We start from the raw sequence: 16,213 nt of genomic DNA, 5'->3' as shown, positions 1-16,213 counted from the left end.
CAGGCTGAAGGCAGGGCTGACAAGCACATTCGCTGCTCAGCTATGATGTTATGTGAACAAGAGAAAGGTTACACCAAGGGTACTCGGCCCATCTAGCCAGTTTGGTAGCGAGTAGTTAATTGATCCAAGCATCTCATCCAGCCGTTTCTTGAAAGAAACCTGGGTATCAGATTCAACGGCAGGGCTGGGTAGCTTGTTCCACGCTCCCACAACTCTTTGAGTAAAGATAAGAGCATGGCATTTCTGCTACCGTACGAGGGATAATGAGGAAGCAAAGGCAAACTCTTTCCACCTGCCTGCCTTTGAGCAACTCAATTTTAAGTACGGGAAAGGCAACACAGCCCTGTATTGCAGGGTGGGCGCCCCCTGGAGGACAGGCGTGCCCCTCACTGACAACACTGCATGCCTGCAAGCGCCCAGGAGGCCACAGGGGGCACTGTTTCACAAAGAGAGACCTGGCAGACCCATCCCACCCTCCCCTCAGCAGAGTTGAACATCATATTGATTTGGAGGTCACTGGGCATCAAAAACACGTTGCTCCTGGGCTGTCAGGAACAACATGTTCCTAGAACACCTGGGTTTTGAAGTTTTTCATTCTTATTTAAAATGTTAGTTACACATGGATGCACAGTGTTTGCAAAACAAATCACTCTAAGGAGGAAGAGAGATGCAAATGCTGCAGCCCGACTGCCTTTGCTCTTGTCACACCTCAGAGGTGTGGCTCAGGCCAGGCCCGTTCATATGCGTCTTGGGCTGGAGGATGTTGTCAGATCTTCATTCTGCTTGAATTTCCATTCATGTTGTAACCTTTCTTCTATATTATGGTTAAAGGGACAAGTGGTGTAAGATTTCACATATACCGTGGGAGGTGTGTTAAACACAGGTCCTTCTGCATTCTTTTTCCAAGAGCAGGTTGACCCCAGTGCCATTGCCAGAACTGTGCAGCATATAACCTGCTGGCCAGCCTAAAATTCGCTGACCTTTGTAATGGTTAAATTTGTACTGCCTCCATAATCCTTTTTACCTGGGTCAATCTTTAGTGCAAAAAACAGCTTCTGTTTCTAATTCCAGATACAGTATGGCTTGTCTTCAGTATACAATTGGTTATGTACTTAAAGCTTTATTGCAGAAAGCTTTGTAATTCTTGATCTTCGTGTAAATCTCTGTATATACTGTATATATAAAAAGACATCACATTGTTTCGACCATTTGTGTAGGAAACAGAATAGGCTTATGGGGTCAGTCAGTTCTAACTATGCCGTTCTCCAGATATGAGCAATCCCATTTCACTGTCAAACTGGCGGGCCTCTCCGGTTTCTGGTGGATTGGATTGAGAGCCAGAGGAAACACTACAGGAGGTGTGGATTATATCTGGGAGAGCGGGGCACCAGTAACCTTCACACACTGGGACAGGGGGCAGCCAGGTAATGCAGAATTCGGTCTTTCATTTCAAGAGACATTTAGATCATGTCTGACTTACCTTCAATGTCCCCTCATGTGCCAAAAAAGGGAGTGTGGCATTGTTTAATTTTTAGACTATAAGAGCATAAGAAATGTTATTCATGAGTTTCGTGCATTTAACCCATGTCTGTACATTACCGTCTTGCCCAGTTAGTGATCCTGTAACAGTGTCAGGTATCGATGTATGGATTCGAAAGTTACCATTGCCTGTGCCTACATGACATTTAACCAGGAATCCACGCAATGTTATTCCTCTGTGTAAAACATTTTAGATAATGTCAATGCAAAAATGTATTTTACCGAGACTGGAAACATTAAGTTCTTTCGATCTGTCCTCAGTACTCATCTCCCTAAGTACTCATCCCCACATGAGCTTCACTCTGGTTACTCTTTTCTGATTTTTCTCTGAAGCTTTTTTATCACTTTTCTGAAGTTGAGACCACAGCTGTGTACAGTGCTCCAGAGGTGCATCTGTAGGCAGTGCTCTTTACTATACGTTTAAGCATTCTGTTTGTGTTTTTTCATCCCTTCCTCTTGTTGTGTACATGTCACGAAGCGTTCTTTCAGGACCCTGTGCAGACAGCACAATCCGGAGAGGATTGAGGAAAACACAGGGAAAAAAGCATTTGAAAGGGCTGGAAGGAAAACAGGGGGCGTGTCCTAGGTGCACTGGTGTTCAGGGGGGTGTGTCTGAAGTAGTCCAAGGCAAAACCGGGAGATCCATCCTGACAGAGAAACAGAGTTAAAAGGCTGGATCCAGGATCCGGCGGAGGGCCGGGGGAATAAAAGGGGGATCATGGGACCAGACGCTCCCAATCCCGGACCCAGATGGTCAGGATGCCATTGAAGCCAATAATCCGAGTCTTTCCTGGATAGGCGGGGTTCCGGGCGTCCATCTTCCAAAGCTGAGCCCAGATTGGCAGGAACGCCTGGCTTTTATAGGATGGGGGGCGGGGACCAGAAGCAGGTGCAGGAGATGAATACAAAACTAGGAAGGGCTGGAGTGTCCTTAAGAGGAGGGGTTTACGAGTATGGCAGTACATGAGACATTCCTCCCTCATTCTCGTTCCTCCCCACCCGCTGTATAAGTATAATCACCCCTCTTGTCTTTCTTATGTCCTAGACAGTGGGGATGGAAGCTGTGTGTCCATGACCTCGGGCCCAGCAGGGGGCTTCTGGAACGACAAGAGCTGTGAGGAATCCTTCCCTTTCGTGTGCGAGGCAGCAAGAGATGGCATCTCGCCTCCTCCTGCCCCCACTGTGCCTCCAGCCGTGGGCTGTGAGGGGGGCTGGACGTCCCTGTCTCACTTCCGGGACTGCTATGGAGTAAGTAAGACATAAAGCATGGGAAAGGCTTCCTGGCTTGAACCCAACCTCATCCCGTGACTGCTGAAATCAACACAGTCATAAATCTAATCCTAACCTGCTTCCTAACTCTCCCTATAGTCTGAACCTGATCCTGTTGGAACCTGGTCTTAATCATAAGAACGTCAGAAAGACTACAAACAAGAACCTGTTATGAGACTGATACCAAGTATTCAAATCCTCTAACAGAATGCCTACAGAGGCCAAAATAAGAGAGAGAGCTGCCTTCTAAACCAAACAGAATAGGACCTACAGTTAAATCTCCATCTCTGTAAGCCCAACTGCTACAAAATCAATGGGAACCTATCTCACTATTCTAAAACTGCGATAACCGGGAGAGGCTGTTTTTAAACAAAGGATTCCTTACACAAGAAATCAAAGTTCCTAACAAGAGCAGAATAGCAAGCTCTCTTAACAGGGTTGAAATCGCTAACTCCAGTCTGGTCTTTCAAGATGATAAGGACAAGGAGCTCTCTCCTTCTGTCTTCCTCTGTTCTCCCTACTGTCTTTTTTTACCCTCAACCTGCTTAGTCAATATTCATATGTGTTGTATCTCCACACTGATTGTGCAGGAAATCCTCTGTATTCAACTTCCACTATGAGCAACCGTGGCAGACACGCTTTCCCTCTGCAGTCTTGTATCAGATCTTCGTCTTTGTCGCTTTTTCTTCTCAAAGCACTCCTCACATCCTTCCTTCCATCAGCTCAATGAGGATGATCATCCTTGCCTCTGGGGACCACATCATCGCATGTAGCCTAAGGGCTTGTTTGTACAACTTCAGGAAACTGCAGCTTTTCATCCAAGGCCAACTCTCAAGTCCCACGATGGAGCCATAGAATCCCTGTTTTTCCCTGACCTTGAGAAACTAAACTGTGTTTGTAGATCCTCCTTGAGCTTGCCGTTCCTTCCATCTCTCTTTCTCCAGCATGTCCGCCAGTGTCATCTAGACCTTGTCAAGGTGCCATCTGTACCTCTCTTAGGTGGGTTATCCTCTGTACCCAGAGAGGATATGTGCCATAGGGCCCCTCTTTCCACAGAGCCTGTACAGTAGATGTTCATCTTCTTTCAGAAAGATGACACTTTGTCCATACTCCCTGCACTCCCAACTCCAGTGCTCTGGACCTTTGGCTGTCCTCCTCCCAATTCCTCACTTCTCCCTTTACCATAACTCTCCTCTCTTTTACGCTGGATTTGTCCCCTTGCCGGAAGGGTATAGTTCCCAGGCCTTGCCTGCCCAGTACATGGGCTCTGAATGATGTCCTGAAGCTTTATTGTACTCTCTGCCTGGGTCACAGAGCCCCTTCCTTCCTCTTCTGGTAATGATTCCTGCACCCTTGACTAGGCCGTTTCTGCAGCTTCTATAGGACATCTCCACCCTGCATTTTGCCACCTTGAATTCTTATACACCTGATGACAGGGAGAGTAACGGCTGTCCTGACCTTAAGTAAAGCCCCACTGATGTGAGCTTGGAGGGATTCCCAGCTACTTTTGGAGGTTCTTGTTGATTTTTCTCTCCAGTTCTTCCACCATTGTCGTGGTACCTCATATAGTCTCATATAGTCTAGGCAATAGCCCATGTCGATAAAGCCTTGCCTTGAATTTCCCTGGGAGTCCTGATCCATTGATCTTCCTCAGCCACTCACTTACCAAGCAAAGAAAATTACAAAGTACGTACATGCTCTATAAGAAAAGAAAGCCTTCAATTTTTTCTAGCCCCACTGTAACCCTAAGACATATGCCAACCCTTTTCCTATGCTCAACTATGGGCCATTCTTCATCAGGTTTAATGCTTGATTCCCATTACTTTTTATGACACAACACTAAATGCCAGACCATAAAATAACAATCCCTCTGCCACAGGAATGTGAATTCAATATGTTTTTCTTAGTGTTCAGAAAGCAGATTTATTCTACGATGGATTTTAAGATGTTTAACCGGACAATAAAGACAAAATCCTTGTAAGCTAACTTAACAAGGCTTCTTAAACGAAAAGAATTGCTTTAGGCACGAAATTGCAAGGTGCAATTCTCATCTCAAATTCTGCAACAGAATGTAATAAGTGTTTCCTTAAAGATATATTTTTAAATGTGGCTTGTCTAAGTACATGTTAATTCCCAGCAGGTTCCACTAGGTGACAAATGTTTTTCTGCTTTTCAGATATTCACAGGTGACAATTCCATGAAGTTGAGCTGGCAGGCAGCCAGGGAAAACTGCATCGCGCGAGGGGCAGAGCTTGTCAGCATTCACAGCGCTGAAGTAGAGCAGTTCCTGTCCACACACTCTGCAGGAAAGTCCAAGTGGATCGGGCTCCAGCGCAGCGCAGTAGAGGGAGGTAGGTGACACGAGGCAGGGCAGGATCACAGTGGCACCACGTAGGAGACCCTTCTGCACATCTGGGGGAACAGCCTAGGGGATGTGCAATCTAGGGATGGAACAGCTTTTGTTTTCAAAAGAAGCTGTGCTTGAGAGTTTGCCCTGTTCCCAATTTATGGGTACAACTTTGCTGTAAATAAAAAAAAAACACATCAATAATCAGAAGGCTGCTTAATCCTGGTTAAGGTTATTAAAAATATAATAATAATAATAAGAAGAATTGCTTACACTTATATAGCTCTTTTTCTGGACACTCCACTCAAAGCGCTTTACAAGTAATGGGGACTCCCCTCCACCACCACCAATGTGCAGCATCCACCTGGCCAGAACGCTCACCACACATCAGCTATCAGTGGGGAGGAGAGCAGAGTAATGAAGCCAATTCACAGAGGGGGATTGTTAGGAGGCCATGATTGATAAAGACCGATGGGGAAATTTGGCCAGGATGCCGGGGTTACACCCCTACTCTTTTCGATAAACACCCTGTGATTTTTATTGACCACAGAGAGTCAGGACCTCGGTTTTACATCTCATCCGAAGGACGGCGCCTGTTTACAGTATAGTGTCCCCGTCACTACACTGGGGCATTAGGACCCACATGAGCCACAGGGTGAGCGCCCCCTGCTGGCCCCACTAACACCTCTTCCAGCAGCAACCTTAGTTTTTCCCAGGAGGTCTCCCATCCAGGTACTGACCAGGCTCACACCTGCTTAGCTTCAGTGGATTGCCAGTTGTGAGTTGCAGGGTGATATGGCTGCAAATATGACTTTGATAGGACTCTGCAACATTCTTCAGTATACTGGTATACTATTCATTTTTGTTCCTGAAATTCTTTGTGTGTACACATTGTTATTGTTAGTATAGTACACTTGACAGCTCAGGGAGTGCTCGTCATGCCCAGTTCCAGTGCGATGTCCCTCTCTCCCTGTCTCTGACATGCGCAGGCTATCAGTGGAGTGATGGCTCTCCCCTGGGCTACACTAACTGGGGCCCTGGAGAGCCCAACGACCACCAGGGCCGGGAGGACTGCGTGGAGATGGTCAGCTCCTCCAACGCCACCTCCTGGTGGAACGACCTGAACTGCGACGCTGTCCACAACTGGATCTGCGTCATCCCCAAAGGCCGGAAGCCCGAAAGCCCCCCCACGCCGCCACCTCACCAGCCAGGTACAGTACAACCGCAGTGTCCGTTCAGCTCCGGCTGTGGGATTGTTTCAGCTTGCAGTGTGCTTCCTGGGATTGTACGGTGGCCAATAACTCGGATTTAAATGGGGACTTTGGCCGTTTTGGTAGTTTTCCAGTTCCCGGCAAATGCCCACAAACCCGGGAGGACGGGGGATGTGCAGTCCTGGTCCTGGAGGGTCTGCGGGGTTTCTGGGTGTCTCTAAAGCTGCAGCACGCGAAGAGCTGGCCCGGGAGGAGCTGGGAAACTGGCTCATTTAAGCCCATGACCAGCTGGTCCGGCTTGTTAAGAGCCGGCTAGTACCGGAAGCCTGTAGAGACACTGGCCCAGCGGGACCAGGACTGGACTCCCCTGTGGCAGACAGTGCAGTGAGCTCAGGTGGGGTAAGTCAGGGGTGAACCTTTTCCCTGAGGTCTGGTCGTCTGAAAGCAAACACAGCCGCCTACCATAACCCCTTGGGGCACAAGTGTCCAACTCCAGTCCTGGAGGGCAGTAGTACAGCAGGTCTTAAGGGTTTCTAAACCAACAGCACTGCAGAAGATAAGAAATGATTTCGTTCAGTTGGGTTATTAGTAGCGGAGCTGGAATGAAAAGCTGCTGTTATGGTGATCCTTCAGGCTTGCAGTGGGGCTGCCCTGCCTTGTGAGATTCATTTCTTAGCCACCATGTCCCCTGCCTTTCCTTTGTGCTCTTTTTATCCCCTTTTCCAGTTGAAATATGTATTTCGGGAATAAAAAGATCTAGCCAGCCATTAGCTAAAGGGACAGAAACACAAAATGCTCATACTTTACCGCCCACCGGAAGCTAATCATGTGATCTCATGAACGGGTTCAAGACTGTCCTTGTGACAAGTGTTGCCTTTTATTTTACAGCCCCTGAGTGTGGCCCTAATCCCAATTGGATAAGGAGGCCAAATACTGATATCTGCTACTTGTACAATGACACCCACCACACTGACTTCTACACTGCGTTAGTGGACTGCTACGAACAGGGGGCGCTGCTGGTATCGATTGCAGACAAAGAAGAACAGAGCTATCTAACTAGTGTGGTATGTAATGTTTTCCTTTTTTTAATCAAAATAAACAAAAAACACATTTCACAATGGGTACACGTTTTAACAAATTACGAAACTATCATATAAAAAACGTCCTGAAAGAGGTGATTGCCCATTATCAAATCAGTGCAAGTGGATGATGGGGCCGGATTTGCGCAATGATCGAGTCCCTCCAAGGCCTGCCAGTTGCGTTTGTCCCATGCCATTTATCTGTCCCGGCTCTGAAACTGTGGAGCAGCAGCTCGGGGGACAGGGATTTTCCACTTTAGTTCCTGCACGGGGCCCAAAGTCCCCCCCAGCTCTCCGTCGCCGTGGAGAAGCCTCATCTGGCGACTTCATCCTCCCTCTGAGGTCCGCCACGATCCTCTCCTCCAGCTCCCCCCAGCTCCCCGCTCTGTGCTGTGCTGGATGAGAGTGTTCCTCGCGCTCCACACTCCTTGTTTTAGCAGGGACGCCAGTAGCCGAAGCAAGCGCTGTGTCCCCTTGTCCAGGTCCGGCCAGTGCCGGCCCCAGCAGGAGGCACGGGTAACTGAGCACCCCTCCTGCTCCTGGGAGTTGCACGGTGTTGTCTGTTCTGCCCCACCCCGCTTTGGCGAAGGGGCAGCTCCAGAACACGAGCTCCTGTGTCTCCTGGGTGAAACGTGTCCTGGGGGTCCATGCGGGGTCCTGGTGAGCGAGTGTCTGTAGAGGACCTCTCTGGTAATGCTTTCACTTTAAGCATTTTTTTTTTAAAAGAGCAGGACAGCATGGTGGCTCCGTGGTTAGCGTTGCTGCCTCACAGGGCTGGGGCCCTGCGGTCAATTCTGTCTGTGTGGAGTTCGCATGTTGCTCCAGTTTCCTCCCACAGTCCAGAGGCATACTGGTAGGTTTAAAGGTGTCTGGGGGAAAATCAGCCCTGGAGCGAATGTGTGTGTGTTTGTGTCTGTCTGTGCCCCTGTGTATCCTACCAGGTGCCCATTGGTAGGCCCTGGTTCCCCTGTAACCCAGAATGGGATGAGAGGTTAGAAAATGGATGGATGAATTCTGAAACAAATGGATTCTCCTACACCGAATCATTTATATTTATTCAATATTTTTGTGAGAACATTTCAAAAGAAACTTGCACACTCATTGCATGCAACATATACTGCATATGAAATAGCTGTATTTGTTTACAATGTGTTACACGATTACTGTGTAAATTAGCCCAGAATACTGCATGCATTCCTAAGGCTTACTAGTCCTTGGAAATAGTGTAACCTTTGTGTGGCAAATACACTAGGTGTTTCCCTCTGCTCTTCTGCCAATCCATGTATGCAGTCATAAATTGTGGTTGCACATCTGCAGAAAATGTCATAACCTTTAGAGCAAGAGGGAGTTTCGAGAACAAAGGTGGGCTTTGAAGCACAAGCCTGCGGATTTGTTGAAGTTTAATCCCAATACAAAACAGAGAACTAGGAAGAGGGGTATTCTGAATGCAGAGGTATAATTCTGTAAAAGGGTTTGTTAATGGCAGCAGTATCATATGTTGCTGAACTGAGATTGTGCAAAGTATTTTTTAGGTTCTCTGGGGACAAACAGATGAGTAACTCTAGTGGTTTGGGCCAGCAAGGAGGTCTAAGTGCACTCTGCCTGTGATTTATAGGTGGGAAGAGGGAAAGCTGACAGTGCCTGGATTGGACTGAAGGTACTTGGTATTGCTGGGGAAGAATACATGTAAGTTGTTTGAATGGGTCTTTGAGTCTCTTTTGTCTTCTTTTTTTCATGTACAGTATATCAGTGAATTTGAATTACTTATCTACATTACTGAAGTGGTCTGATATTTATATATACATGGCACAAATGGAAATGAAAGGGATTAAAGGAAACTTCACGCAGCATGCCAGAGTGCAAATTCTTCTGTCTAATAAATGTTACTGTGTGATCTGTGTTATTGCAGTAATATTTGTGTTGAATTATGGTGAACTAACCTTTCTGCTTTTGCCTCATTTGTTATTTTAAGAATGAATCTTTTTGTCACATTCATCATTTATTCCTTCGGTAAGTGGGCAGCTGTTTGACCAACCGAGTTGAGAATCAGACTGTTATTGCCTATGTGTACAGCTTTTAATATAATATATTTACAGTATAATATATCTTATGATAATTGATTCATCTTATAGCAGTCTGAGAATTACACGCTTGACAATATTTCACCATGATTGTTTTACCTTTCACTTCAGTTACATTTGATAAATTCCAATAGCAAAACAGCTTCGACAATTCCTTCTTGAGTATAGCTCATTGCTTTCTCATACATGTGCACACAATCTCAAATGTTATTATGCACTTTTAGCAACAGACTGCTCCAGCTACGGTGTTCAAGGGAACGTCTCCGCAGGTCTTTCCTCCCAGCGGCTGTCAGGGTGTATAACGCTGCCCTAGGCTAGGACTGTTAGCCCTTCATCTGCTCGTCTATATACAGCATGTTGCACTATTGTACTTTTTGGACACTGCATTAATATACTGTTTATACTGTGGTTCTTTCAATCTGGATATACTTATGTGCATTTTGCACATATTTTATTGTTTTACAGTGACTATTAGCATATTTTGCACACACCTAACTCTATTTTATTTTATATCGCTGTACTTATTTTAATTTTAGTCCGTTGTGATGTCTGTTTTTGCTTGTCTTGGGGTGGGCTGCTGTAACGCCTCAGTTTCCCTTTGGGATCAATAAAGTCTTATCTATCTATCTAGTGTAACTGAATATGATAGGGGTTATGTTTTATAGGGCTTTCTCAGTTGCACAATGGTTAGCATTGCTGCCTTACCAAGCTGGGGCCCTGTGTTTAATCACGGACCAAGGGTGACGTCTGTGTGGAGTTTGTATGTTCTGCCTGTGTTTGTGAGGGGATTCCTCTGGGTGCTGTGGTTTCCTCCCACTGCCCAAAGATACACTGGTAGGTTCATTGACTTCTTGGAAAACTGGCTCTGCTGTGACTGTGTGTGTTTGTGTCTGTGTGTGCCCTGTGACAGACTGGTGTCCTGTCCAGGGTATAGCCAGCCTTGCACCTGTTGCTTGCTGGGATAGGCTCTGGCTCCCCCAGGACCCTGTATTAAATGAAGCAGTTAGAAAATAGACAGATGGTTATGTTTTATAATGCTGCAAGATGGCAGAAAAAAACTAACTTTTTCACCTCCAATTAAACACCAGTCTAATTATGACTTCCCTGTTGTATTCTGATGCAGGTGGGTGGACTTTTCACCAGTAACTTTTGTCAACTGGGCCAAAGATGAACCTAATAATGCTAACGGAGAAGAACAGTGTGTCCAAATGAAAAGACATCCAGGTAAAGGACAGTGGGAAAACATACAGTAAGCTACAGCATTATGGGAAAGTTTACAACAAACAAGTAAAAATAACAAAAAATAACAAAGTTATTTAACTTGTTGTTGCTGCTGTTCTGTTTGTTTTTGGTGATTCCTTTAATGTTTTTGTATTGGAGCATACATGCAAATAAGCATTTCATTGCTCTTGTGCATATGACAATAAACTGAACTGAACTCTTTAAATATTGGGGAAGATTCCTCTATCGTCTACTGGTATTCCCTTTTCTGCAGGTTTCAAAGGTTATGACCTGTGTTAGCTTTGTTTTTACTTATACTTAATTCCAACTTGACTTTATTTGTCAAGCACGGAGTTTTTCTTGTTCATGGAGTTTTCTTTTTTAAAAGCGATCTTAATGACGTTGTCTGGGTTCGCACAGGCACCTGGAATGATGTGAACTGCGGCATGCCAGCTGGTGGGTATGTCTGTAAGAAATATGTTGGAAGCCATCACACACCACCACCTCCAACCCCAGCCTGGCCAGGACACTGCCCGGAGGGTAAGGACTTCAGCCACACATCTGATCAGAGTCAGGAGGTCAGACCTACCTGGGAATCAAATTTGCAGACAAGCCCATGGATATCTTGTTTGGATGGTGTAGTACAGGATAGCATTGAAAAAAACAACATACTGCTCCCACTGGTACTTCTGTACTTCTGTACTAATGCCAATGGCACATACAGTAGTAAGGACCCCTGGTGATTTTCTGCTGCAGAATTTGACAGACGTGATGTGGAAGCAGCCTCCTGATCTTAAGCATTTTCTGGCATTAGTGTCCTGCAGGGCCCCACTGTTTAGCCAGCTCTTCACCCAAGCAAACATTGGTGAGACATTATCTGCTGGGCATGACAGCATCATCCGTAATGTGTCACCAATGACATTCAGGATGATGAACGATGTTAAGTGTTGGGCAGTGCAGAATTTTGTTTCTCCATTGTGTACCTACGCTGATCTACACTCAGATGTAAGGGTGGGCGAGAGATTGACCATTTACATTGCGGTGCCTTTCCTGATGAGCACATTATGTGAACCACGTCACGTTTGTCAAATTCTGTAGTTTACAGATGACGAAATGACGTCCAGCCAAAATCTAAGGGAATGAGAGTATTTTCTACATTAAATAGAGTAAATAATGCAATTTAGCTAAACAGAACTAAGTGTACTGTATGTGTTTGGATTTCCTAGGGTGGCTGCTCTTCGGAAACAAATGCTTCCTGTTTAGAGGAAAGCTCCATGGTGAGGATGCGCTGAAAGCCAACTGGACCTTTGCTCGCGACTGGTGTAGAGCACAGAAAGGAGACTTGGCAGTCATTAGTGACCAGTATGAAAACGGTAAGATCCCAAACGAAGTCACCTGAAGCAAATGCTTGAGTGTTGTGTGAATTTGGTTTGGCGTTTTTAAAGAACATGAGATCATAGGAATGGTTAGAAATGAGGGGAAGACGGGAGCTTCTCTAGAAGAAAACAACTTCGGGGTTGCAACTTAGTGGAAAAAATAAATGTCAGGGAGTCCTCCGGCTCAAGGTTGCTGGTTCAAATCGGAGTATACCACCAGTGGACTATAAGGGCAAACCTTTCAGTAGGCATCTCACCATCTGTCATGTGCTGCTGGTCGCTGGTAAGAAGGAAGGGACTTGGTACGCCCCCAGCATGAGACGTAAAACTGAGGTTCTGACTCTCTGTGGTCATTTAAAATCCCAGGGTGTTTCTCGAAAACAGTAGGGGTTTTCCCCTGGCATCCTGGCCAAATTCCCATTGGCCCTTATCAGTCATGGCCTCCTAATAATTCCCATCTATGAATTGGCTTCATTACTCTGTTCTCCTCCTCACTGTGGCGCACTATGGCTGCCGTCACATCATCCAGGTGGGGGCTACACAGGTGGTGGAGGGGAGTCCCCATTACCTGTAAAGCGCTTTGAGTGTAGTGTCCAGAAAAGCGCTATATAAGTGTAAGCAATTATTATTATAAATATTATACAGTATATGTGTACTTTCCAGGTACCGAACTTGCTCTCAACTGACTTATCTCCTTAAATAAAGGATTCAGTTACAAAAGAACACTTTTTTTCATTGACTGATTGTCTTTGTACCCAACTCTGTTCCTAACATGATAGGCCTTTCTGTTACAGACTTTGTGGCCAGTTACCTCCTGGATATCGAGATGTCAGTTTGGATTGGCTTCTCCGACCTTCATCACGAGGGCAAGTTCACCTGGTGTGATGGCAGTCAGGTGACCTACACTAACTGGGCCGGTGGCGAACCCAATAACAATGGCGAGAAAGGGGTGAGACACGTAGCACAGCTCTCTAGGAGTCCATCTGGAAGAAATTAACATGTACACCAATAACAGCTAACCACAATCTACGACTCTTGTACATTATGTGCTGTAGTGTTTTCATTTTTTTTTGAGAAATATGTAGTTGACACCAGCTTGTCTGAGGGTGTCCATATGCCAGTGAAGTCAACCAGAAATTTGATTTTAGCTTCATTTAGGTAAATGAGAGTTTATAAATTGCTTGAATGGTGCTTAATGCAAACAGTTGTCACACTTGTTTGCAGCTAGTGTAGCAAAACACAGCACCTAAAAACATAACTAAGTGCATAAAAAACACAATTTAACATAAACCAGCCAGGAGTGGTTACTGAGCGGCATTGTCAGAAAGACATGTCAGCTCTCAAGTTCTTGTGCCTGTCATGTCATTTTACATGAACGGTTGTAAAGGATTATGCATGATGTTATATTTTATTGTATGGCATTTATGAAGGAGTTATGACTTGTTGTAGGCTCTGTCAAGTGGTGGTGGTGGTGGTGGGGGTTACCAGTTTTGTTTAGGTTTAAATTAGAGTTTGGTTACATGCACTTAAGTGAGACTCTCACCTTTCCATCAGGAGCACTGTACCATGATGAACCACAACTCGCTGGTGACAGGCCGCTGGGTAGATTCGGAATGCCATCTACACGGGGGATTCGTCTGTTACATGCGGAAATGTAAGGCCTGCCTCTGGTGGACATCGGCCGTGCTGCTTCTCAAAAAGACCAGGACCTGGCTGGCTTTTATCAAGTGATCAAACTGATCGATGAGCTCGATTCAAACACCTGCTTAAGTGAAAAAAGCGCACCATCAGAAGAGAAAAATAATGTGCTCCTTGTTAGACCTCACTAAGTTATATGGCTCATTACATCATTACGGTTATGGCAAGATCAATACCTTGAAAGTGGGCTGTATTTTTGCCATATTTACATTTTGAGAATTGTTATGTTTTCAGTGTGGCACAATGGCATGGTTTAGCACTGCTGCCTCACTGCTCTTGGGTTCTGGGTTTGACATCCAGCCTGGGGCACCTTTTGTGTGGAGTTTGCATGTTCTCCTCACGCCTTTGTGGATTTTCTCTGGGTGCTCTAGTTTTCATCGCCAGGCCCGAGACATGTCTAAGTGTATTGTCTTCTCTCAACTGTCCTTCATGTGCATGTGTGTGTGCCCTCTGTGTGGGCTCCTGCCCTGTACCCACTGTCTGCTGGGCAAGGCTCTGGTGCACTGCATGCCTGTGTTAGACTAAAAGGGTATTGAAAACAGATGGATGGATGGCTGGTGTTTTTATCCCAACCATAATACACACAAGCACAATTTAAATTCAGCCGTATTGGTGTGTAATGCTGTGCATGAACACCCAGTCATTATAAAGGCCAACAAAACAATGAGCACAACACAGAGGCCATAAGCCAATTGGCTGGGACATTTTCATTTTTGCTTTCACGTGTGATCAAACTCAGGACAGTGCGGAGGGTCTGTAGTTAAGGATCTTCACTTCTGGTTGAAAGGTTGCCGGTTCGTATCCCGCGGCCGGCAGAGAAATCCTACTCTGTTGGGCCCCTGAGCAAGGCCCTTAACCCCAACTTCTCCAGGGGCACCATATAAATGGCCGACCCAGTGCTCTGACCCCAAGCTTCTCTCCCTGTCTGTGTGTCTCATGGAGAGCAAGCTGGGGTATGCGAAAAGACAAATTCCTTGTACAAGAAATTGTATATGTCCAATAAAGTGATCTAATTGAAATGAAAACTAGCTTACACAAAGAAAGCTTTTGTATAATGAACTTTGAAAATGACCCTCCCATTGTCTGAAAGCTGCTTAGCTCATCGTGGGCTGCAAATGAAAATCGAGCCTTATTTTGTGCTTCACAGCAAGCAGCATACCTGAACCCCCAGCTCCCATGAACCCTTGCCCCGTGGGGTACACTAAGTGGAGAAACAACTGCTACAAGCTGGTGGTGGAGCCGAAGAGCTGGGGCATGGCCCAGGCTGCCTGTGAGGCGGAGCAGGGGAACTTGGCCAGCATTGACCAGAGCTACGACCAGGCCTTCGTGGCTGGGGCTGTGCTCAGAGGGCGAGGGGATGCCTGGATTGGACTCAGTCGCCAGGTAACCACACATTCTGACCTGTGACACCTCCGGTCTCAGACGCTGGCTCTGGGAGATGTCAGCGTGTGGGGCATTTACATCAGCCACCATGCTTAGAAACCAAAAGCTCGTAAAGATATAGAGTTGCGAGAATGCAGAGAATGCCCATATTTCTTTCTTTCTAAGCAGTTTTTAAGCCTGCTTACAGTATGTCTGTGCCTATATCTTGCTCAGTCAGACTGTGAGTTTTTTGTACCAGAGAAGCATACAGTAAAAAGCATGAGGATTAAAGCGCTGAGGTTATCAATATACCTTTCAAAGTCTCTGTATGAGTGTGAAGGAGTGTTTTGACACTACATATCGACAGTAGAAATGTGGAAAGCTCTAGTCTACGTGGCCCAGCTGTTGTTGGAAAAGACTTCAATGATTATTCTTCATAAAGCTCAGTTATGAGGAGCAAAGCTCAAGATAGGCCTAAAAGCTGAGGTGGTCTTGTTTGTCCCCAGGGGAACAGCACATACACCTGGACTGATGGGTGGCCAGTGTTCTTCACACACTGGGGCCCTGGGGAACCCACCAATCACGAGGGAGATGGCTGTGTCACCATGAGTGGCTCCTATTTCTTCCACGGCAGGTGGAATGACACCAACTGCAACATCGCGCAACCTTACATTTGCAAAATATCCTCAGGTAACGTCTGTGTGAAAGAGTCATGAACCATGTAGGGCTTCTAATCTACTTCCTGAAATTAAGGCATTGGTATGGAATCAAGGAGTGAAATAATAAGGCATAGTCAAAGTAGCTACCTTGTTTGTATTTATCGTCTGTTCATGTTCACAAACTCCAATATGTGCTCTACTTGGAGCTTCACAGCCAAGACAGCAGTCTTCCAGCTGGGGCTTGGTAAAGCAGGCATGGATCAGCACACCACAGGCAATCTTTGTGTCAGTGCACGAGTTAAAAAACAATATGAGAGTGAATATAAATCAATAACCGAGAAGGGCTGCTTGAAGAATGTGCTATAGGAACT

The 16,213-nt window shown here is 45.9% G+C and overlaps 1 protein-coding gene across 1 annotated transcript in view; it reads left to right on the top strand.

The window, feature by feature from the left end:
- Positions 1 to 16,213, top strand: part of LOC148673678 (secretory phospholipase A2 receptor) — a 53,158-nt gene that overhangs the window by 32,027 nt on the left and 4,918 nt on the right. Inside the window, exons 32-44 of the mRNA XM_088630429.1 lie at positions 1,270 to 1,424; positions 2,585 to 2,787; positions 4,985 to 5,159; positions 6,145 to 6,366; positions 7,255 to 7,430; positions 9,061 to 9,131; positions 10,650 to 10,750; positions 11,168 to 11,287; positions 11,974 to 12,120; positions 12,918 to 13,072; positions 13,678 to 13,777; positions 14,969 to 15,204; positions 15,690 to 15,873. Coding sequence (XP_088486555.1) covers positions 1,270 to 1,424; positions 2,585 to 2,787; positions 4,985 to 5,159; positions 6,145 to 6,366; positions 7,255 to 7,430; positions 9,061 to 9,131; positions 10,650 to 10,750; positions 11,168 to 11,287; positions 11,974 to 12,120; positions 12,918 to 13,072; positions 13,678 to 13,777; positions 14,969 to 15,204; positions 15,690 to 15,873 — 2,045 coding nt within the window. The remainder of the gene's footprint in view (positions 1 to 1,269; positions 1,425 to 2,584; positions 2,788 to 4,984; positions 5,160 to 6,144; positions 6,367 to 7,254; positions 7,431 to 9,060; positions 9,132 to 10,649; positions 10,751 to 11,167; positions 11,288 to 11,973; positions 12,121 to 12,917; positions 13,073 to 13,677; positions 13,778 to 14,968; positions 15,205 to 15,689; positions 15,874 to 16,213) is intronic.

The sequence above is a fragment of the Lepisosteus platostomus genome, chromosome 4 (genome assembly GCF_059453375.1).
Source record: "Lepisosteus platostomus isolate fLepPlt1 chromosome 4, fLepPlt1.hap1, whole genome shotgun sequence".
Taxonomy (NCBI): Eukaryota; Metazoa; Chordata; class Actinopteri; order Semionotiformes; family Lepisosteidae; genus Lepisosteus; species Lepisosteus platostomus.
This window is presented reverse-complemented; position numbering and strand designations above follow the sequence as displayed.